A 23,979-nucleotide genomic window follows, 5' to 3' on the forward strand; every position below is an offset into this window, starting at 1 on the left:
TTCAATATACAGGGTGTTGGTTCAAGGTCACAATTACCTTGTATTTTTTTCTTAATCCGGACCTGGATTTTTCTTGTCATTAGTAATTGGGTCGTTCCAATGTGGTAAATAAGTATTGATTATTTTTAAAATGAGTATTTATTCATTAACTTTAATAATTTATAACTAAAAGTTAATAATACCTGCTTTTTAATGTCAAAGTTCTTAAAAAATTCAATATAATTTTAAAATGAAAGTCATAAAATTGTCTGGCCGAAAAATTGAAGCGAACCATTAAACTTACTTTTTTGTGCTCTTTTCAAATATGCAAACAGATTTTCAAAATTTCAATATACAGGGTGTTGTTTTAAGGTCACAATTACTTTATAATTTTTTGTTAATCCAGACCTGGATTTTTCTTATGTTTAGTATGTCGGTCGTTTGGGTTTTGAATGAGACATATGTGTACCAAATATCAGAAAAATATACAGGGTGGTTCTAAAGTTATGGCTTAGGAAAGAAATGGGCAAAATCGATAAAACACCCTGTAACTCGGTTATAAAAGTCTGTAGGGCAAAAAATGTACTATATCTAGAACCGGCTCGGTGACATCTATTCACCATTAAAGTATTTCCGTTTCCCAATGAAACACCCTGTATAGATAGATATTTTATTTTATATCCTGCTCCAAGATATAAAATAAAATACAGGGAATACAGGGTAGAACGAGTCTTGGACGCAGACGCATCTCGTGGTTACCACAATTTGAGAGCTTGGTGTAACTACACTTCTGCTGATCTCTTTAGAGCAGCGGTATCAAAAGTGAGAATGGCCATGATGGTTGCCAACCTTTTTTAGAGGAGGTGGCACATAAAGAAGAAGAAGATCCTGCTCCAATTATGGGTTTTATAAAGATCCAAGCACATTCACCAATATTTAAGTATATTCATAAGATGCAAATACATTCAACATTCATCCGAAGTAAAAGTTCAAACAGAAACAACTAAACCAATAGACATAACAACTGGAATCAGACAAAGAGATTAATTGAGCTCACTTACATTTAATCTCGTATTGGATGAAATTAAAAACAAAAAAAAGTATACCAAATTAATGGGAAACAAAGAAATAAGGATAATATTCTATGCCGACGATGCAGTTCTGATAGCTTAGAATTATTATCATGTACAACGAATGACAGATAACAGATGGACAAAGTGGATACTGGAATGGAGATCAAGAGATGATGCCTACCGAAGCAGAGGTCGTCCACTAACACGTTGGACTGATGATCTATAACGTTGTCATAGGAACTGGATGCAAGAGGTAAAAGATAGAAAAAGTTGGAAAATTATGAGGGAGATATATGTTCAGCAGTGGACAAGCTAAGATTGAATGATGATGATGGCGACGAATGATATACCAGACGGTGCCAGTCTAGTAGCCTTTACTAATAAGAGAAAGCCTTATGAACCTAGTGAGTTAGAAAGAACCAATGAGGTAAGTATCTAGGAATAACCCTGGATTCCAAACTCATCTGTAGCACTCATAACATAACCAACAGGGCTACGCGACTCTTCTGAAAGAATGACATTAACTATTTTCCTTGCCAACTTTTCAGAATCAGCAATGTACATTTAAAAATGAATAACCATTTTCAATTTCGTTGCAACAAGAAACTACAGCCGCATTATATCCTAGTTCAATGAGAGAGTGCAGCCAGCACCTCTACCGGTTTCGAAACTTATTAGTCTCTCATCAGGAGGCACATATGCTGCTCTCTCTTACCCAACCAGGACAAACACCGGCGTGCAGTTACGGATGGCAACGAACGAAAATGGCAGGGTGCTCTAACGGCAACTGCTAGCAAAAGTCTAAGTTTTTAATGTAATAGCACATAAAATAGCATTAAAAATATTACTCTACATCCCACCAGACTGAAAACAATGAGAACCTTCTTTGGTTACACCTCTGAGGCTTCTAAAATTTACAAGCCATAACGGATGCTGAGACTAAAGAAAATGAGGGAATTTTACAATTTATAATTCACGTCCCATCTGCTCAGCGCGGTAAAGTTCCAATGAGAATGGTCCCCTTCGTACTCCAATCAAAGTAAACATGTTTGTCCTGTTGGGTCAGAGAGAGCTGCATGTGTGCCTCCTGATGAGACTAATAAATTTCGAAACCGGTAGAGGTGCTTGCTGCGCTCTCTTATTGAACTAGGATATAATTCGGCTGTAGTTTCGTGTTGCAACGAAATTGAAAATGGTTATTCATTTTTGATTACATGTTTACTCTGACTGGAGTACGAAGGGGACTCTCATTGGAACTTTACCGCGCTGAGCAGATAGGACGTGAATTATAAATTGTAAAATTCCCTCATCTTCTTTAGTCTCAGCATCCGTTATGGCTTGTAAATTTTAGAAGCCTCGGAGGTGTAACCAAAGAAGGTTCCCATTGTTTTCAATCTGGTGGAATGTAGAGTAATATTTTTAATGTTATTTTTTGTGCTATTGGATTGAAAACTTACACAATATACATTTATTTCATAATTTTAATTGGTCGTAATTTAACTTAATACAGAATGTGATATTAAAAACATAAAAATTCATACCTGCAAGCAAATGATGTCGGGGCAATACTCTACCAGTTCTTCTATAATAAGATACCTTCTGGAATTCCATTCCAGAGCCTCATCTGGACATTTGGCAAAGTTGTCGTTCATTTGTCCCAAAGCTAAAAAGAAGAAAATTATGATAATTCTGTTAATTTAAAATGTATCTAATGATATGTGAACTAATGATCCCACCGTAGTTGAAGATATTATCGAACGCATTACAAGGCAAAAGTGGAGATGGGCGTGACATGTTGCAAGAATAAAAGATGGCAAGTAAAAAAATTGCTTGAGTGGAAACCACGGGCAGACCACCGATGATCGGGGAAGAGCCCAATGCGATGAATCGACGACCTCAAAAGAATTGTGATCAATTGGATAGCAGAGGCTCAGAGCAGAAGAAGATGGAAATGGCCTATGTCTAATAATGGACAAATTGGGTTTGATTAGGTACTATTAGTTTGATAAGGCTCCTACGATTTTCTCAATATTGTATTACGGAGTTGAATCCTGGACACTCACTGAAGTAATGGAATAAAAACTTGAAGTCTTCGAGAAGTGGCTCGGACACATAATGAGAAACGGCCCTAAATACAGATTACTGAAGGTAATCCTTCAAGGTAAAGTATTCGGAAAGCGAGGAACTGGGAGAAGAAGAATATCATGGTTAAATAACCTGAGGAAATGGTTCTCCACAACAACAACTAATATATTTAAAGCATCAGTTAATAAAATAATTATAGACAGAATGATCGCCAATATTCGAAACGAATAGGCACTGAAAGAAGAAGAAGAAGGGTTTGATTGATGATGATGATGATGATATCACAAAAGCGTAGCGAACAGCTTCGACTTCGATATACATAGTATCTCTTGACGTACTCCCCGCTATACTTGATTTGATGACACACAATTTTTTAAATAGCTGAAGAGTTTTTAAATGTGCATCTCTGTCTCTGGACCTATACATCACAGCATATAGCCACTTTTGAAAACTGTTTTGCGTTTTCTTAATTCTCATGTACTTTATAGTATTGTAAACCATATACATACGAGTATATTGTTATGTTGATTCAAAGCACCATGAAAAGGATCAGCTAGCTGAGCCTTGAATCGTTGCAGGAGCAGGTTGGACTTCTGTGTGTAAGTGAAACACCAATCCCAAAATATACAGCTTTATTTAGCACTAGACCCGGGAGTGTTAATACAATTTAACGTATATAGTATGCACTCTATCGAAAGTTTAATAATAATTGCTCCGTAGTGACGCTACATATTGATTGAATGGATGTATCTAAATAAATGAAATGTTTTGAAGTACTTTGGTCATATCACTAAAAGCAAAGAAGGCACACTAAGACTGATAGTCCAAGCCAGAGTTGAAGGCAGAAGACAAAGAGACAGATTTCCTTCGCGGTGGTCTAATCAAACTAAAAAATTCACAGAACTCTTCCTTTCCGAAACATCTCACAAAGCTCAAATAAAACAAATTGACTTACCTTGGGACAAAATGTTCCATTGTAATACTCGAATATTGTGGGGACCAGACGTATATTCACTGCATGCTAAAATAAATCATCAGAATTAATAATAATGATTATATATGATAAATAGTAAATGAATGGAGATAAAGTATTGAAAAGTCTGAGATGATCCGTAAGTAAAGTTATGACTCGAAAAATCTACTATTAGAGTAAGTTATTATTTAGATTTTTTAAAGTTACATATTTTTTAATTGTACATATTTATTATTTGCACTATTGTAAGACATAGTTCAATCTTTTTAAACTCTTTTATTCGGTAAATTATGTCGTATAGAGATCTAGAAATAAATAACTCACATATTAAATAGGCTAAAATGTCTTTCCAAGGAAGAGGTGGATGAATAAAGTGAAAACCGATACTGGGGAGATGTTAAGGGTGAATAACTGGAGGAGCGCACCTAAGGAAAGAGATGCTTGGGGACCGTGCGTGAAGGGAAGCCTGGAGAGATGTTTGGTCAAAACGACTGACATATGAAAACGATACAATAAATTATCTTACCTCTTGATACAGCATTCAACTTCTTGACTTTGACCCCACAGTTGAAATCTGAAGATGGTCTAGCTTTCCGAAACATTCTCTTCACCATGGGTTGTATTTTTGGTTGACGCTGACAATGTTGCAACAACTCCGTTCTGCTTATGTTTTTAGGAAGGTGGTTGACGTCATGGTCTAGAATGTCTTCGTTGAGGATCCTTGGAGTCGATGTGAAACTGCCCATTCTGTAAGAAAGAAAAGAAGATCAATTTTTAGTACATACTTTTATGTTCTAACCTTTAAATTATCTATGACTTTCGTCAGTCAGTTTATCTGCTTTGAGAACAGATAATTTGCTAAAAACAGAGCGAATGGGGCATTTATTCAAAACTCAATTCGTCGGTACCGATCACGAACTCTATCTCTGCCCCAAATAGATCCCAATCAGGGTCTTATAGCCGAACATTCAGCACATTAACAGAGCTTCCTGTGGCTATGAGAAGGGTCAATATGCTTCAATTTTTTATCTAATTGATTGGTCTCTAGATTTACCAGGGTCAAATAAAAAGTTCCATTGGAGATTGGCGAGGGTTTATATATAGGATATAGCAGGTCTATATAGCAGTAGGGAGAAGGTCAAAGGGAAGACCAAAACTTAGATACATGGAGAAAGTGGAACAAGATCTGAAAAGAAATCACTGAAGATTGCTAAATGGAAAAACAAAGCAAGGAACAGAACAGAATGGCGGGAAATCCTAGAACAAACCAGGATCCATAAAGATTTGTCGAGCTACTGATGATGATAATAGCAGATCTATCAAAATCCTGACTACTTGTATAATAGGAGATGAAAGATATACGATAATCCAATTTACGATAATCCAATCGGCTGCTACATGGCTGGTGTAGATTAGATGGCTTCCAGAGATGAAGAAAAAAAATGGACGTAGCCTACATTTTCTAATGTCAGTGATGTATGAGATAGTGACACAACCCCAATGTTCAATTCTTCACATGCAAAAAATAATCTTATATTTTTTACTGTATGAAACCCAATAATTTTCATCCTCAATTTTAAACAATTCCTTAATCCAACCGTGACTAACAATACCTAGTTCATCCCTACTTAATTGCATCCCTCCCAATGCAGACAATTTTGCTGGACATTTTGGGAACAAAAAATATATTCCGTCTGTCTGGCGCTACCAGCCTAATCGAAAAGATTGTTCTTGTGTTAGTTCCCATGTGCAACACATTTATATCAGTTGGACCTTACTCTCGGTGCCATTATCGTTAAAAACACGCTCTTATTCTCTATATGCAATAGTCTAAGACAGTAATCCGATATAAAATAACCGTTAAACTCTTAAGAACAATTAAAACTCTTGCACGGAACAGTTGTGACACCGCGTGTGAAAACCGCACATGTGTTTGATCAAAACGCGAACAGTGAACAGTGACACAGGACATGGGTAAGATTTTTTTCGAACTTATAACATTGTCTGTATATCATAATCCCTTTCTTAATTTCCACTTGAACCACCAACCTAAACATACAGTCCACGTAACTTCTATTATTATAAATTTCTGGTTGTTTTTTTTAGATATTATTTCTGTTAGATTGTTTAATATTCCAAAATATTCTTCATTTTGTAATATATCTCTTATTTCAATTCTTTCTAATCTTCTAGAGAAATGAGAAGAAGATTAGAAAGAATTGAAATAAGAGATATATTACAAAATGAAGAATATTTTGGAATATTAAACAATCTAACAGAAATAATATCTAAAAAACAACAAGAAATTTATAATAATAGAAGAAGGCAACAAATAATCCAACCCTGATGAAGTTGAGTAAGATAAAGTTAAAATAAATAAAATAAAATATAAATTCAAAAATAGATATTCACAATTATAATAATAATAATTCAATATAAAATAAATAAATAATAATAATAATTTATTAAATTATAAAAAAAAACTACCAATTCTCTTCTGAAAATAGAGGGACTGTCTTTATAACTTAGAAGGGAGTTGATAGTACCAAAAATATTTTAACAAATATATATTGCTTCTTTAAATTTGTTAAATGTAATTAATAGATTATGGCAAATTATTAATTGTAAAAATAGATTTAGTAGTTTAGTAAAAAATTTAAAAATATAAAAAAAATATCTGTAATCTCATCAGGAAAAAAACGACCTGGATTAGTCACTAAAGGCCAGGTCATATGTATGAACAATAAATAAATAAATAAAAAATAAAAAAGTCCACGTAACTGAAATCATATTAATAAATTCATACATGTACATGCCATTATTATACACCGACTGCTAGCTTATTTTCTTCTTGTTAACCCCTCGTTGAAGTATCTGATCTGTATCTACCGAATAATTGGACTTGCGACCTTATTTTAATATGTTGGTAGTATACTATATACATATGTGTTTACTCTGTGTACGTGCGTTTTCGATCAGTGAAATATTCATTATTTTCAACTAAAACTTTTCGTTTATAAATTCGCAAAAGCGTGTGTATTATTACGTTGCCGCTTCTACAATACTCAGATCAGATTTATCGATGGATTCTTATGTAGTTTTTTCTTCTGAATCCAAATCTGAAAACGACATTTCGATATCTCTAACCGTCTTCGAGATAATCGCCCTCAAAGTCTAAAATGTGACGTCACAATCCATTTATTTTCTTCCGACACACTACACCTCAGCTGAAATCGTTGATAGTAAGTAGGCTAGTTTTTGACTCTCGATTTGTTAAGCAAAGCATAGGTTATTTACATTATTTGAGTTTGACACTTCGTGAATGTCAAACTAAATTTTAAATTAAGTATTAATAAAATATCAATGACATTTGATAGTGAATTTAATTAGGTATTATATAAAATAAATAAGATGTACGAAAATACAATTTGAGTATATTTTGAAAGCAATAATTTATTAACCGCTTTAAAAAGGTTTATACGAGTATACGCCCTCCCTTTTAATGATAAATGGACTGTCCATTCGTTATGAAATGAAAATTGTTATTATAGTCGGTTCGCTAAACTCGACACAACTGGCTAGTGATTTTAGTAGGTAACTTATTTCTTTTTTGCGAATTTTGCCAAAATTGGCAAAATTACCTAATTATTTAGTAATTATTTTTTTTGCCAAGTTGGCAAAATTATTGACTAAAATCACTAGCCAGTTGTGTCTGAGTTTAGCGAACCGACTACATGAAATAATATTGTTTGGAATAAAAAATTATGGCCTGATATGTGCAATTACATCCTTCTAATGGAAAAAAATATTTTAAGATTTTTCTCAAATGGATACCAACAACATTTTCATTTATAACTCTTTTATTTTAAATTTGACGAAGAAAAGTTATTCTTCATAAAAAGCGCTTCGTGGTCTAAGATTTATGATGCAACCATCATATGTAAAATTTTATTAATTTTATACGAGGTATATAAAAAATATGAATTTCGATCAAGAGTAAAGTGCCTTTATAGTTCATAACATTTAAATTAGAATGATATTCTCCTTTTCATGAACATTTTTCAGTGCGTCACAAATTATAGAAAAAAAGGTAAGTCCGTGATAATACACATTTATGACATTTATTCTAACGTGACATTTTAGTTAAATCTGACAGTTGTCAAATTTTATTTTCAATTTGGAATAAAACCAAATCAATTGTGTCTATTGCATTTATAAAATGGTATTTTCTTTCATTTGTATAGTCTTATAAATTGTACAGATTATATTGATAATATTATTATTTTATTTAATAAATAATTCTTTTTTGATTATGGCGCCATCTATCGACAACTAGAATAATCACCGAACTAGAATAATTACCGAAGTATTCCCAGACGTGCCTTTTTTTCTGTCACATACAATTTAATGCGTTAGAGAGAAATCGAAAAACTGTGACGCACTGAAAGATGATCATGAGAAAAAGAATATAATTGCACATTAAAACATAATTATTAGTTCTAAACAACTTTTCATAATAGCAATTTTCCATATTATGAATTTAAATACGTAAATAAACAAAGTTTTCGTTATGACAATGCTCGCATTTTCAGATGGTTTAAGATGTTTTGATGACTACGTCTTACGTATCTTTGTGATTTTAAACTTTTTGGATATTATTAAAAAATATTTTTTCTAAGCTATTGACTAAACGAATAAACAATTATTGTTGCGACCTATGGCCTTGGTCTTAAAAGAGTACTCTTTACAAAGCATTCTTAATTTTCCTACATTATTTATGAGTTATTCAGGTTGTATTTCTTAGAAGGTTCAAAGTTGGCATTTAATCTTTTGTGTAAAATGAGTTTTCAAAGAACTGAGTTGAAATCGTAAATATCGCAAATTGTTTATGTTTTGTTTGTCAAATAACAAATAATTGTTTACAGTTACAGCAATCGCACAGATAACAGACTAATATATTAGACACAAAACAATTACGCTATACAAAAAAGCAGTAGGTACTAAAAAAACTATATTATAAAATACTAAATTTGGTTCATTTAGGTACTAAACTAGACCAGAGAAACCAGCAAGATAAATAAATAATTAGCTTTTTTCGTGACAGCCTTTATCTTTGATACAGGTACAACGACTGCTTTTTATAAATTTTTTGCATAGGTAAGTAATAAACAAAATGGACACGCGCCAACTCGTAACTTTTAATGACAAAAATTTTCAAATCAAAATGTCCACCGGCCAATTCGTAACTTTTCTATTACCTGACCTGCCAACTCAAAACTTTCTTCAGGTGAATTCGAAATTCGAAACCATTGATTAAATCTAATACCTTAAATCTAAACCGAATGTTTCTTGGTTTGCTTAAAAACATTATATGTATTTGCATTTATGTACCTATAAAAAATAGCAAAAATTGAAATATCTTAATAAAATAATTGAAACAATATTATAGTGTTTCATTAACACGTGTTATAAGTTATAAATATTATTTCCATCAAGTATAGCTATACACGAGCTTGGTTTTTATCAAGTAATTGTAAATTCAATATTTAGATGTTTAGCAATGATAAATTATTTAAATCCATCTGATTATTTAAAAGCAAAGAGATTTTTCATATGTTTGTTTAAGTCTAAAAGATTATAGGTACCTTTATTTAGTTACGAATTCACCGGTAGTTGGTTGGTTACCGAAAAATTACCTGAGGGCCAGAGTTACCAATTGGCCTGTAATTAGGATGGGGGATTAAAATAGTTACGAATTCACCGGAACCCAACAAAATATGCAAAAGATTAAACGTAATTATTTATTTATAAACAACATATTATTATAAGATCACTACTTGATTTTAAATAGATACTAAAGGCGAAGACCGGAAAATTATATGGAAAAGTGAAAAAATTTGACTGAAAAAGTATAGAAAATCATTTCAAATGAGAGTTTGTAAAGTGATTTTTGTTAATATGTTGCTGTTATTGCAAAAATAGCTTCAAAAGTCGATTTTTCGAAAATTAATAATAACCTTAACAAAAATGTTCAAAAAACTTTAGTTTCGCATGAAAATGTGGAATACTATAAGAAAGGAGATCAAGCATCTTAATACTCGTTTCAAAAAGGGAGACAAATCGGACCCTACAGAGGAATTAATTTATTAAGCACTAATCAAGAACGCTAATCAAGAAGTTGATTATAATTAAGTCCCCTTAACAACCATCAAATTACAACATTCCTCATTCGTACGTCAACCAGTTGATTATAATCAATTATGTTAATTATCATTATGATAATTAACATCATTGATTAATTGATTAATTAACATAACAATTATTAACATAATTGATTAATAAATCTCATAATTGTAATCAACAATAATTGTAATGTTTTCAGCAACCCAAACAAAGTTGACATTGACAGTTGGTGACAGTAATTAAATATTTGATATTGATCAGTTGATTCCATTTTTGATTAGCGTTCGAACAACCGGTCCTAAAATTACCAACCTATTATAATAAGTGATAACAATCAAATTGAATGAAATCCTAACTTTATTCGCCGTGTGCAAGTACTTGGAGGGAATACGAGGAGGGGATATCGTGCGCGAATAGCGGAGAAATCTTGCAGCTTTCTTAAATAATTCATTGCCAATTGAAATTGTCAAATTGACAATTGACGTATATTTCATATCTACTGCCAATGTAGATGAAAAATTATATGTTGCTCTACAATATTGATATGATATGCAATTATTATATGTATAAAAGTAAATTTAATTAAATGTATTTTGCTTGTAGTAGTGCATTTTAAAAATTAATTTTATTTACTACATACAATTGTTTACCTTTTAATAACATAACCTTAATATTACTTTTTCTTCTTATAATTTTTTGGGCTATGGCCTTGACCAGTAACAGGACCAATATGATTGGCCAATATAATTAAAAGTGTGAAAAATGTTGCCGAGCTATGCAACGAGGTTTCGCTTTACCGAACTTGCTCGGTCCCAATAGCAGAAGAACAACAAGGTTTCTGTCGAGATGATCATGCACCGACGCTATATTTATAATGACGCAAATGCAAGAGAAATCCTTAGAATACAACAGACCGGCATATTTATGTTTTGTGGGCATTAAGAAGGCATTTGACAGAGTTAGATTAAAGGACGGTATCCACTAATTGTACACAAAAGAGCCTCCTGTAAGTATAATCAAAACGATCTAAAATATCTATAAGAATAAAACAACAAAAGTAAAAGTAGGAGTAGATTAACTCAGTGGTTCTCAACCTATTTGAGTCATGTACCACAAAATTATTTTAATTTTTTTTTGGATACCACCTAACTGAATACCTATCTAGGTAGGTAATCTAATTAACTACAAATATGCTGGATTTTGGAATCTAACTGATCCAATTGAAGCTGGCAATGGGATATAGTAAATGGATTCCCTGAGCTCTCTATTGTTCAACCTGATCACGAAATAATAAAAGAAGTAAGAACAAAAAAGGATACAAAATAGGAGAAAAACAATCTAAAATAATCTTCTATGCAGATGACGCAATACTAATATGTCGAAGTTAATATGATTTATAACGATATTCCACCAATTTAATATAACGGCCAGAACCTGGACAATTCCTCCAAAAAATAAAAATGCATGGTTAAAACAGCAAATCAACTAGATGTAATTTGAGCTGGAGGGTCAGATAATAGACCAAGTAATGGAGTGTAAATATCTAGGTATCGCACTATCTAGCTACGAATAGTAATGTTGATTATAGTTACATAGTATGATCGTGTATTCGTTACAAATCATTACTTTTGTATAAAGTAATCATTAACAGTATTCGTTACTTTGATTACTATGATTACTTTTGTTACTTTTGTATTTGAGTACCGGTAATATATCGAGAATCGTATTTCTTAGTAGGTAGGTATTTTGTATAGGTATTCCGATATAACAACGACCTTCACCAATCTGTTTAAGGCTATGGGTACATAATTCGCAAATATTTTACGTGTATCCTTACTTTTTCTGTCTTTACACGGCAAATTACGTGTAGTAAAATTCACACTGGTGTGGATATGTAAACATTACTAGAATGTCATTCTACTTGAAAATGTCATAATTAATTTAAAGAGATGGCTTTTGAATGTTCTTGGATGACTGTTATTTTTATAATTGCAAATGATTAATTCAGTTAATAAATGTGATAATTTTTTCACTAACTATGTTTTCAGTGATTGTAATAATTTATTTGTACAACAAAAACTAATAATCAATCGAGAAAAGAGGAAAAGTGTTAAAGTGATTTTTTAATAATAATATGTTGTTATTTTGGAACGCTTACAATTTTGAACATCTCTAACAACAAAATACTTGGATCACAGGATATATCTGATGTATTCTCTGCTTGGATCTTCCACAAATAATACACAATAAATAACTTTTTATTAAGTTCACGTCTTAAATCAATTATTTATCAAATACACTATATATCAATAATATTTAATCAATTTCTCAAAATATTCCCGATGCAATGTCAAATATTTAAAATTGTCACTGATTGTCAGTGTCTGACTGACAATATATGCTGACAATATTATATTCGGTTGAGTGCGTTGTAAGGCAAAGACAGATTTGGAAAATATTACCACGGCATTGTGTTCATTTTTTTCAAATCCTGAAAAAACCAATAAATATTTTTGAAAAATTTAAACGCAGAATGAAAGACTAAATTATTACCGAGGGCCGAAAGTCCCTTAGAATAAATAAAAAGTTTATTTTGAATGAGATATTTGAAATTAAATATCACATTAAATTTTCTCTTAGTTTTTTCACCCCTGTAACTTATTAAAATAAACATTATAGAAGTTCTCAGGGACTTTCGGCCCTCGCTAATAACGTAATCTTTCATTCTGCGTTTAAATTTTTCAAAAATACTTATTAGTTTTCTCAGGATTTGAAAAAAATGAATCCCCATTTGAATAGCATTGCAGCCGAAAATACGTACCGATCCTCTTAAGGGATAAAAATGATTTGATTACTATGATTACTTTTGTTACTTTTGAATTTGAGTAGATACCGGTAATCATATCGAGAATCGTATTTCTCAGTAGGTAGGTATTTTGCTTCACGAAGTACGAAGTAATCAGAGTAATCAAAGTAATCAAAGTAGATAAAATAGTCGTTATTCGCTCTAATACGATTGGTATGAAGTAACGAAGTAATCAGAGTAATCAAAGTAATCAAATTAGATACAATAGTCGTTATTGGCTCTAATACGATTGGTATGAAGTAACGAAGTAATCAGAGTAATCAAAGTAATCAAAGTAGATACAATAGTCTTTATTAGCTCTGATACGATTGGTACGAAGTAACAAAGTAATCAGAGTAATCAAAGTAACGATTTGCCTCTCTGTATAGTAATCGTTACTTTCGGTATTCGTAAGTAACGAGTACTTTGTAACGAATAGTTACTTTTTCAACATCACTACTACGGAAAGTTCGAAACAAAAGTGGAAAATGAAGTAAACAGAGCCGCAGATTGCCTAAATGAAACAATATGGAGAAATAAAAATATCGGAAAGAAAATGAAGAAGTAAAAGCAAGACTTGCAAAACATCATCAGACCAATAATTACATACGCGGCAGAAGCACTACTTGGCACAGAGAGGACAAAAAGAATGCAACAATCAAGGCAGTCAATGGTAAGACACTGTGGGGCAGAGCCAGAAGTACATAGATATTATTATGGGATTGAAAATTGAGGAGTAGAGATATTAAATGTACGATGAAATCAATATTTCAGAGATTATAGAAAGTAAAAATACTCCGAACTGCCTGGAATTAACCTAAGGTAATCTTAGTCATAAATAATCTTTTGTATAAGTATAACAAGTGAATAGTGCTGGTACAGTGAATAGAAGTTAACGATGGTTTTTTCTATAAGCCATAAAGTGTTCCGTAATCCGGGTTTGCGCCATGAACAGAACAATAAAAATAGTTAATAAGTAAATGGTTTTTCGGAATCTGTAAATACCCCATAGAAATTAATAGTCCTGTCGCCAGGGGGGGTACAACGGCCTCGTTAATTCAGATGGACTTACCCAAGTTTTTTTATGTATTTTGACCCGTAGAAAACGAATTTTTTGGGTAACAGTTGATCCGGATGTCGATAAGATTGTTATAGACCAAGAACTTGAGGAATCAAATAACAGCGATTTTTGGCAAAACAAAACAATATTTTGTATTTTTTGGGTCATTTTAAGCAAAAAATATTTCTACAAGTTTTTTAGTAGGATGCAGAGTTTTCGAGATAAACGCGGTTGAACTTTCAAAAAATCGAAAAACTGCAATTTTTAAACCCGAATAACTTTTGATTAAAAAATAAAATAGCAATTCTGCTAAGCGCCTTTGAAAGTTCAAGTCAAATTATGTCGGTTTTGATTATTTGCATTGCTAAAAATTTATTGTGTTATTGTTAAACAAAGCTACAAACAACTAGTGCGTGAGTGATGTTTCTATGATTTCTCATTTAAAATCGAACGAGTAGGTAGAATAGGTACTAGTGCAATCAAGACTATTTCTACGTTACATGCGTTAAAACGCATGTAAAAGCACGGGAAACCCTACGTGTTTATAGCTTTGTTAAACAATAAAAAAATAAATTTTTACCAATGCAAATAATCAAAACCGATATAATTTGACTTAAACTTTCAAATGCGGTAAGCAGACTTGCTATTTTATTTTTTAATCAAAAGTTATTCGGGTTCAAAAATTGCAGTTTTTCGATTTTTTTAAAGTTCAACCGCGTTTATCTCGAAAACTGTGCATCCTACGAAAAAACTTGTAGAAATATTTTTTACTTAAAATGGCCCAAAAAATACAAAATATTGTTTTGTTTTGCCAAAAATCGCTGTTATTTGATTCCTCAAGTTCTTGGTCTATAACAATCTTATCGACATCCGGATCAACTGTTACCCAAAAAATTCGTGTTCTACGGGTCAAAATACATAAAAAAACCTTGAGTAAGTCCATCTGAATTAACGAGGCCGTTGTACCCCCCCTGGCGACAGGACTATAAGTGTCTTTGTAGAAATAATATGAATTAGGAAATTTTGTAGGTATTTATGATTTTATGTGGGGAGTGGTATGCAAATTTCTGATTGGCCGAGATTTTGGAAAGTGATGAGATGAGTGTGTATACTGAGAGGTTGGATGGATGGAGAGAGAGGAGATAGTTAGTTAGTTCCAGTTTCTTAGAGTGAATGATCGGTTTTCGAGGTGGTCTCCCGGGGTAGTAAGTGATAAAGAAAAAGAAAGAGTTGGTGAAGTAAGTGTGTCCGACGGTAGCTGATCTGGTACCAATTTGTAAGTAAACTTTTCCCAGTTGTATTATCCGGATGGCTGTTTATTTCGGAACGAGAGATTAAGTTTTTGGCGAGAGGAAAGGAGGCTGGCATCATTGGAAAGTGCCAATTACATAGGAGGCGGCTGAGAACTGATAGTTTATTTTGCATAGAACGAGGAATGGGACAACCCAAGGCAGAGGAAGCGTTTCAACGGGAGAAACATTCATAATTAATTTCAATTTGAGAATTTTGGGTCAAATAATATTATATCATATTAGTAACGTGTGAATACGTTGTCGATAGTCGAAGGAGATCAAATTTGTTTTCAGAGGGAACGGAGCTGTGGAGTGAATTGGATAATTCATACAATTTTTTTTGGTACAATCGATATACCAAAATTGCATTAGAAAGGACACTGAATATTCCTTGATTTGTTTATGTAGGATAATAAGCTCGATTTTAGATTGGAATTGTATTATATTATACATGCATTATTGAAGGTTCACGTACGTAGAACGATTTTGTTTGATAAACATTGTATGCTAATAATCTTTGGGGGTATTTTAATCAGTTTATTTTATTACATGATTTTCATATCATATTATGTTGTTTTATTCCGTTATTCTTTGGACCCAAACCATCAGCTATAAAGTATAGATATTGAAGCACGAGTAAAACCTGAGATAACAAAATTGAAAGGTGTGATATAAATCATAAATCAAAAATTTAAATAATTTTTATATAATTTTTTTAAAGTTTAAAATTAAAATTCTTGATATCACATTAATATATACAACGTAGATGCCAAGGTGGACAACATCAAGGGCTGGAAGAAATAAAAGCAGAGAATGGAACGACCATATAAGCCAAAAAACAACAAAGAGGGAAAATATGATCAGTGGGAAGACGGCGAAAATGATGGAACGACAACATACTATTTGCGCATTGAAAACAGGCAGAGTGGCGTCTAAACAAAAAGAAGAAGAAAATGTTAAAAACATGTTAAGAACAAGATATACACACAAGATTAAATTATGAAGATATCTGATGTTCAATATTATAAAACTTTAATAAATATTATAAGTTTTTGATCGACTGTTTAATATAAACAACAAACTTACTTCATTTTTGACCTTATAATCCATTTCTTCACTGCGACCACCCATACGTTCTCCATGTCATAATTATAAATGTCTATTTCCTCCACGAGTATTTGTTTCTCTAAGGAATTCATATTTATCTTTTCTTATTATAGCATGAATGATGCGAAAACCACATTTGACGCCGGGATTTGCCAACACCAACACCAAAACTATGAATTTATTTTTGAACTGGATTATTGATGTAACAAATGAACGAGCATTGGTGTAGCGCGGAGATTGCACCAGCAGACCAACATTCGCGAAAAACTATTTGAAAAAACGATTTTTTAGCTGGATAGAGATGATTGCTTACTCACTTTTTAACGGCATGACTAATAAAATCGGTAGTGTGTAGGAGGGAAACCAATTTTATTGTATTTGGAATATTATTTATTTGGAATATACAAAATCAAATTAAAACAATAGTTAAATTTTATTTGGCGTGTTGCCAGATTTTGAAAGCACGCAGCCAGAGCATGAAATAGTCGTAATATTTATCTTTTATTAAATCGCTATAGCAATATAATATCTCTATGACGTTTTTACTGGATTCTCCAAAATTTCTAACTTCTTCCTTCTTGTATGTAGGCTTTAAAGCCTGTTTCTTCTTCAATATTAGCCTCCTAAATTCTTTAAATTATCGCACCATCTTTTTCTTCATCTGCCAATACTTCTTCGTCTATTTGGTGACTTATCTCGTGCTATTTGTACTATCCTATCCTCTGCCATTGTACTAATGTATTCGTTCCATTCTTGTTTCCGTTTTGTCACCCATCCATTTATGTCTTCTACATTACATGCTCTTCTTATGTGTTCGCTTCTCTCCCTATCCAACATACTTTTCCCTGATATTCGTCGACGTATTTTCATCTCTGTTGTTTCTAGTAGTCGTCTCGTTTTAGATGTGTCAGGTCTTGTCTCCGCCGCACATACGTCGATTTAATGGATTTGCGCGGCTAAAATTATTTTACAGCATATTTCTACTAAATCTAGTACAAATCAAATAAAAATAGTGTTTTTTTAAAAATTGACTTGAATTTTTCACAGAAAAAATCAAAATTTAAAATTTATACAAAATATGCAGGTTTTTACTTATACCTCAGTCGGTGTCTGACATATCGGACTCTGTATTTGGGGTCACCCGGTAGGTAACAGCATTTTAATCGTTTCAGAACAAAATAACCGTGGTTTGATCATTTTCTGTACAAGTTTCTTGCTTCTTAAAATTGTTAATAGCGGGTCAGAGGTTAAAAGAAGATTAATTTCCTGTACCCAATTATGTATTTCCTTGCACTAGCTGGGATTTTTTTTTGTATTTTTGAAGCATTCCTTTTTTCACGAGCCTGTAATGTCTGTGCTGCATGAACGATAGCTTCACCATCAATCAAAGAACTCAAATAATTTAGGAAGCCGACCTGGTTCGATTTATTTGTTTTCTACAAGTTTTAAATGTTCCATTTAACCAATCTTTATTTGCTTCTAGAAATACCGCATCTTTTCGTGAGTCTTTAACCATTTCTCTATCATCGCCGCCATTTTGTTTTATCGCCTCGCAGAAAATTTCAAAGGTAAATATATTCAACAAGTATTATTGGTTATTATGCACGAATACATACTTGTTATGCTATTGCGTATGTCAATAGTACCTTTATTTTGATATTTCATGACCTTCTGTAATTAAAACATTACAACTTGAAAAAATGTTGATACTAGTTTGAACTACTGTACAAATCCAAATATGGACAGTCGTTGGTGCCTAATTATGGAATAGTGGATTAAGTGTAAATGGGCTCATTATGATTTTGCTAGTTCAGAGTTTCGTACATGGATCTGTGATGTCTGCAAGTGAATTAAGCAACTTCTTTCATTTCTCACAATTTTCTTATTTAAATTTATTTGATCTCAGATGTTTGTGTCTATTTTTGTTATTGATATGCTGGTTTATGCCTATATTCGATATATGGGTACCTATTCCATATTTGGTTACTCATTTGGGATTTTGTTTTTTTGTTCGATTTTTTTTGTTAATTAAGATATTTAATAGAAGGCTTTTAATTACTACATAAAAATGTATGACTGATGTGTCATAACATTAAATTGTTTTCATTTCTATAAAGGTATTATTTTATATTCCCAAAACAAAATGGTATTCCATAATTGGCGACTTTCCTCTAATAAATGAAAGCTAGTTTTTACATTTTATTATTTTTTACTTATGAAAAAAACTTTATTACCTATCTGTTCCTACAAGTAACTCTTTTATCGATTTTAAGATCAAACTCCTGATATTAAGATTAATCATTAGAGCTACATATTATATATTCAAAGAATAGAGAAAAGAAGGTAAAGGATCAAGCAGAAGTGCCCAATAGGTGAAGCGAATTAGAAAAAGAAGTAACCTTATAACTTTTACCTCGAAATGTACCTATTCAAAAAACTGACTATGAAACCTTAAATTATCTGAAAAGTGCCTTACTAGCAAAAATACAATGTATAAACACTAAACTATATTATTTATACCCTCCTAAATTTTTATTATGAGGCGTCTATGGAGAAATAAATTAACCACAGGAATAAGATGACATTTTTCTATTTTGTGATAATACGTATGGTTTATGACGAAAATTCTTAATATATGTTGATATAATTTAATTAATCATCATATTCCTCAGAACAAAATATGAATGATAACAAATACGGGGAATTTTATGATTCTCGATAAAATCAATATTTCGCAATGATTTTAAAAATATTAAAAATTATATCATCAAAGTTCATTCATCAAGATATTTAGAAAAACTATTGTTTTGACGATATTTCGGCCACTTCCAAGTCAGATTAGAAGTCTTGCTTCTTCCTGATGTTCCAGGAGAATTGTTCAGTTCTTAGTTACTTTAAGTGCTCTCCACTTTTTTTCAAATAGTAATTTAATACGACGTAGATATAGATATGTGCCTGCAGGAACTAATAATAAGAGGAACTGCAGGGACAGATCTATATAATTATATCCGATATACAGGGTGTCCCGAAAAGATGGGTCATAAATTATACCACAGCTTCTAATATCAAAAATAGGTTGAGTGCACCTCACTTACCTATATACAATAGTGCACACGAAAAAAGTTACAGCCCTTTGAAATTACAAAATGAAAATCGATTTTTTTTCATATAGGTATCAAAAACTCTTACAGATTTTTTATTGAAAATGGACATGTGGCATTCTTATCGCAGCAACATCTTAAAAAAAATTAAAGTGAAATTTGTGCACCCCATAAAAATTTTATGGGGGTTTTGTTCCCTTAACCCCCCACCCCCAAACTTTTGTGTACGTTCCAATTAAATTATTATTGTGGCACCATTAGTTAAACACAATGTTTTAAAACTTTTTTGCCTCTTAGTACTTTTTCGATAAGCCAATGTTTATCGACATGTTTTGAATATTTGTCGAATCCAACACATATTTTGTATATGGTTAAGTACTGTTAATAATCTGAAAATTTATTTATAATTTACATTTTTAGGTATATTTTGAAAAAGAAGCCACATCTCCATAAAAGGTGACTTGTCAAAAAAATACTAAGAGGCAAAAAAGTTTTAAAAACACTGTGTTTAACTAATTGTAAGACAATAATAGTTTAATTGGACCGTACACCAACATTTGGGGGTTTAAAGGAACAAATCCTCCATAAAGTTTTTATTTAAATATATTAAAAAAGAAGCCACATCTCGATAAAAATTGGCTTATCGAAAAATACTAAGAGGCACAAAAGTTTTAAAAACGTTGTGTTTAACTGATGGTACCAGAATAATGAATTAATTGGAACGTACACAAAAGTTTTGGAGGTTTAAGGGAACAAAACCTCCATAAAATTTTTATGGGATGGACAAACTTCACTATAATTTTGTTGTAAGATGTTTCTGCCATAGAAATGATACATGTCCATTTTCAATACAAAATCTCTAATAATTTTCGATATACAGTAGAACGTCAATAATCCGGATTAATTGGAACCGGACCCCATCCGGATTATCAAATTATCCGGATTATCGAAATTACCTCAAAAAAAGGCCAGTATACACATTAAAGTACAACAAACGTTTTAAAATTTTATGTTTTCTCTTGTACAGTAAAGTGTCCAGAGGTGAAATTAATCAAAACATTTTTTTATGTTTAAACACTGTATTGTAATTAATTTATAATAGCACCATGTGTACAGTAAAAACATCAGACAGTATTTTGGGATTTTAAAAAAATGTGTAAAATATTTTTGAACTGCGGTAGAGGTCCGTTTTTCGCAGCGAAGTTCTTAATTTATATTAAAAGAATATATTTTTGCTAGATACAAATCCGGATTATTGACGGTCCGGATTTTTGACATCCGGATTATCGACGTTCTATCGTTCTATCTATATTGAAAAAATCGATTTTCATTTCGTAACTTCAAAGTGTGTAACTTTTTTATGAGCACATTTGTACTAATGTAAGTTAGGTAAGTTAGGTTCAATCATAAGGTAAGTTAGGTTCAATCGAACTATTTTTGACCTCAGAATGTGTGGTATAATTTATGACCAGTCTTTTCGGGACACCCTGTATAGGCGGTATTAAATGCACTGAAATCGAATCGATTTCATTCCAAGTTAGTTGGGAACTTTCTTCAGAATCTGATTCGAATCGGAAAAGGTAACAAAGTAAGAAGTGTTCTTTGGGTGCCTGGACATTGATGGGAACGAAGAAAACGGACCTAATTGCCAAGGGAGAGGCAAGAAGTTTTTACCCTTTTTAAAAGCAAGGCCAGGGAAATTTGCCTTAAGGTCAACGAAGATAAGACGAAGTAGGTAAGACATTTCGATAAATGGATACAATTTTGGCAAATGTCAGGAAATAGAGCGTATTAATCTTTAGCGGTGATCAAAATTTCTCTCAAAGACAGCTAAAACAAACTTTGGGTCTTGTCGACAGGAGATAACAGGAGAGTTGAGACGAAGACATACCCATGAACTCTAAGTACTCTATGGAGATGAAAGCATAAAGGAAAATCGTATAGGATATGCCGGACATGTACTGAGGGCAAAGGATGAAAGATGAAAGACCACTAAATGTAAATACAACCGTATGGAAAAGACCCGATAGTAGAAAGTCAGCTGGTCGCCTAAGAAAAAAGTTGGAAGAATACAGTCAACGGCGGAACCAGCAACCTTGCAAGGAGACAATGAAATAATAATTTTCTCGTCACTCGCGTACGCAGGATTCATTTTCTGAATGGGCTGTTACTTTCTTTTTCTTCATGTACCATGTCCTTTCAGAAAGTTGGTTACTATCATAGCTATATATAGCTAATTTTTTTCATTATTACCCTAAATCAACCACGAAGTGCTTCTTCGTCCTGGACTACGTTAGCCTTCTATGTTCACTTGCATAATATTTTGTAGCAACCTATACTTATTTGAAACTTCTCATTACATGTCCAAAATACTCCACTTTTCTCTTCTTGATGCCTTCTATAATCTCAGTAGTCTTGCTGAGACGTTCTAGTATTGTGGATTTTCGAATCTTCTCTACCCAAAAAACTTTTAAAATTATTCTATCGCACCACATTTCAAAAGCCTCAAGGCGATTTAAGTGTATCGAGTTTATTCACAGTCCAAGACCATGCCCCGGAATCTTATATGGAAAAATTGGGGATTTCCCCCACCACTTCCACACCGGTCAGCTAAATAAAGAGAAATAACAGCCTTTCTCGCTCACGAAGACTTTAACCAATCATTTATGTTAAAACACCATGCCTGAATGTCACAAATAAAATAATCAAACGAGGCTTAACTCGACAATGTTAATTCTGTCAAAAGTAATGACAGTTAGAGTTAGTGCAAATAGAAATAATTTTCTATTAGTTTACAGTTTTTATTGTATTATCTTTAACGATTTATTCTTAGTAATTTCAATTTCAGTTGGTTCCTTATCCTTCGTTTATAAAGTGTAGTTTTGTTTTAGTTGCCAAAGAACTTTGGTGTTGTGTTAATAAAAAAATAAACATGGTTTATTATTGTTGTGTATAAATCATAGAAAAGTTAGAAAAATGCATAGGTAAATAGTAATTAGTTTATAACTGTTTTATCTGAAACAACAAATAAATACACGTACCTACTATATTTAGAAAAAAATTGTCTAACTTTTTTATATCAAAAAAACTTTTTTTATGTCAAATTTGACAGCAAAAATAACATATTTTACAACTTGAGAATTCCGAATAATTTATGAGTATTACTTAGATATAATTTAAATAAAATACTTTAACAAGCTTAGTAAGTTTTGGTATTTTATTTTAATAATATAGGTGAGATTATTTCTTGTAAAATAACAAGATATTTTAATTAGTAACGAAATTGCCAGCAAGAGGCGCTAAACGGATAAAATTAATGCTTGTCCATTTGAATTTCCCACCAAATGGTGATTAGTTAACACATCGGTCGCAAATGGCGTAAGGAATCAAATTTTTACAGTGAGTTGCCTATCTATCCGCTAATACTATATATTATTTATCTATAATCTATGGTCCAAGACTCGGCACCTACAGTAAGACCGAGAACACATACTTCGGAGAAGGAATTCTGTTTTATGTTTCAGTTATCAACAAGAACAAGACACAAAACCCACTATTTATTTTCAATCTTAGTTATCTCTTTCTTAAAAAAAGCGACACAATGCGCAATTGACTCCATTGACTCCCACTTGGAGCCGCGCCTGAATGCAGTATTTATTTAGTGAAGTGAGTGAATCACTTCAAGTGATCTATACGTAAGATGGTGGTGCAACAATGGGAGATTGCAGGACAAGAGCGGCAAGGGGAAGGAACAAGGAACATAGTAAAAGCGGCGAAGGCTCACTTATTTATTATAAGAGCCAAGAAGAAGAAGAAAAAAAGAAAAATAGACAAAAATGACTGGTAAAAGAAAATAGGGAAGAGCGAGTCACAAAATAAGGCTGCAGTGCCACTGATGGTGATGCTGTGGAGTCATACACAACAACTAGAGAAAATAAGAGAGGGAGATATATATGCTAAATAAAGAAAATATTTCGTATTACTTGTAAATAGACGTATTAATATTATTATTCCGTAAATAAAAATGCATAAATATACGTATATACTTAGTGAAATATTTAAAAAGTTTAAAGAGAAGTTTAAAAAGAACTTTGTTCTTTAAAGTATTAACCTACATTATCACACACTATTTTTAATAGTCAGAAACAAGATCAGCATAACCTTAGGCTAGGCAACACACAATACATTATTCACATCACGTATGACTTCCGTTTATTACACAAACTACATAATTTACCACTTGTATTAGTATTCTCACTATCTCGACTAATATAATCGACT

At 32.1% G+C, this 23,979-nt stretch overlaps 1 protein-coding gene across 3 annotated transcripts in view; it reads right to left on the bottom strand.

Annotated features, from left to right (window-relative positions):
* Positions 1-23,979, bottom strand: part of LOC114329802 (nocturnin) — a 79,792-nt gene that overhangs the window by 8,380 nt on the left and 47,433 nt on the right. For all 3 annotated transcript variants that reach the window (XM_028279024.1, XM_028279027.2, XM_028279029.2), the window contains 3 exons: positions 4,637-4,857; positions 4,093-4,158; positions 2,594-2,715 (listed from right to left, as the gene is read on the bottom strand). In XM_028279024.1, coding sequence (XP_028134825.1) covers positions 2,594-2,715; positions 4,093-4,158; positions 4,637-4,857 — 409 coding nt within the window. The remainder of the gene's footprint in view (positions 1-2,593; positions 2,716-4,092; positions 4,159-4,636; positions 4,858-23,979) is intronic.

This window comes from Diabrotica virgifera, chromosome 9 (assembly GCF_917563875.1).
Source record: "Diabrotica virgifera virgifera chromosome 9, PGI_DIABVI_V3a".
Lineage (NCBI taxonomy): Eukaryota > Metazoa > Arthropoda > Insecta > Coleoptera > Chrysomelidae > Diabrotica > Diabrotica virgifera.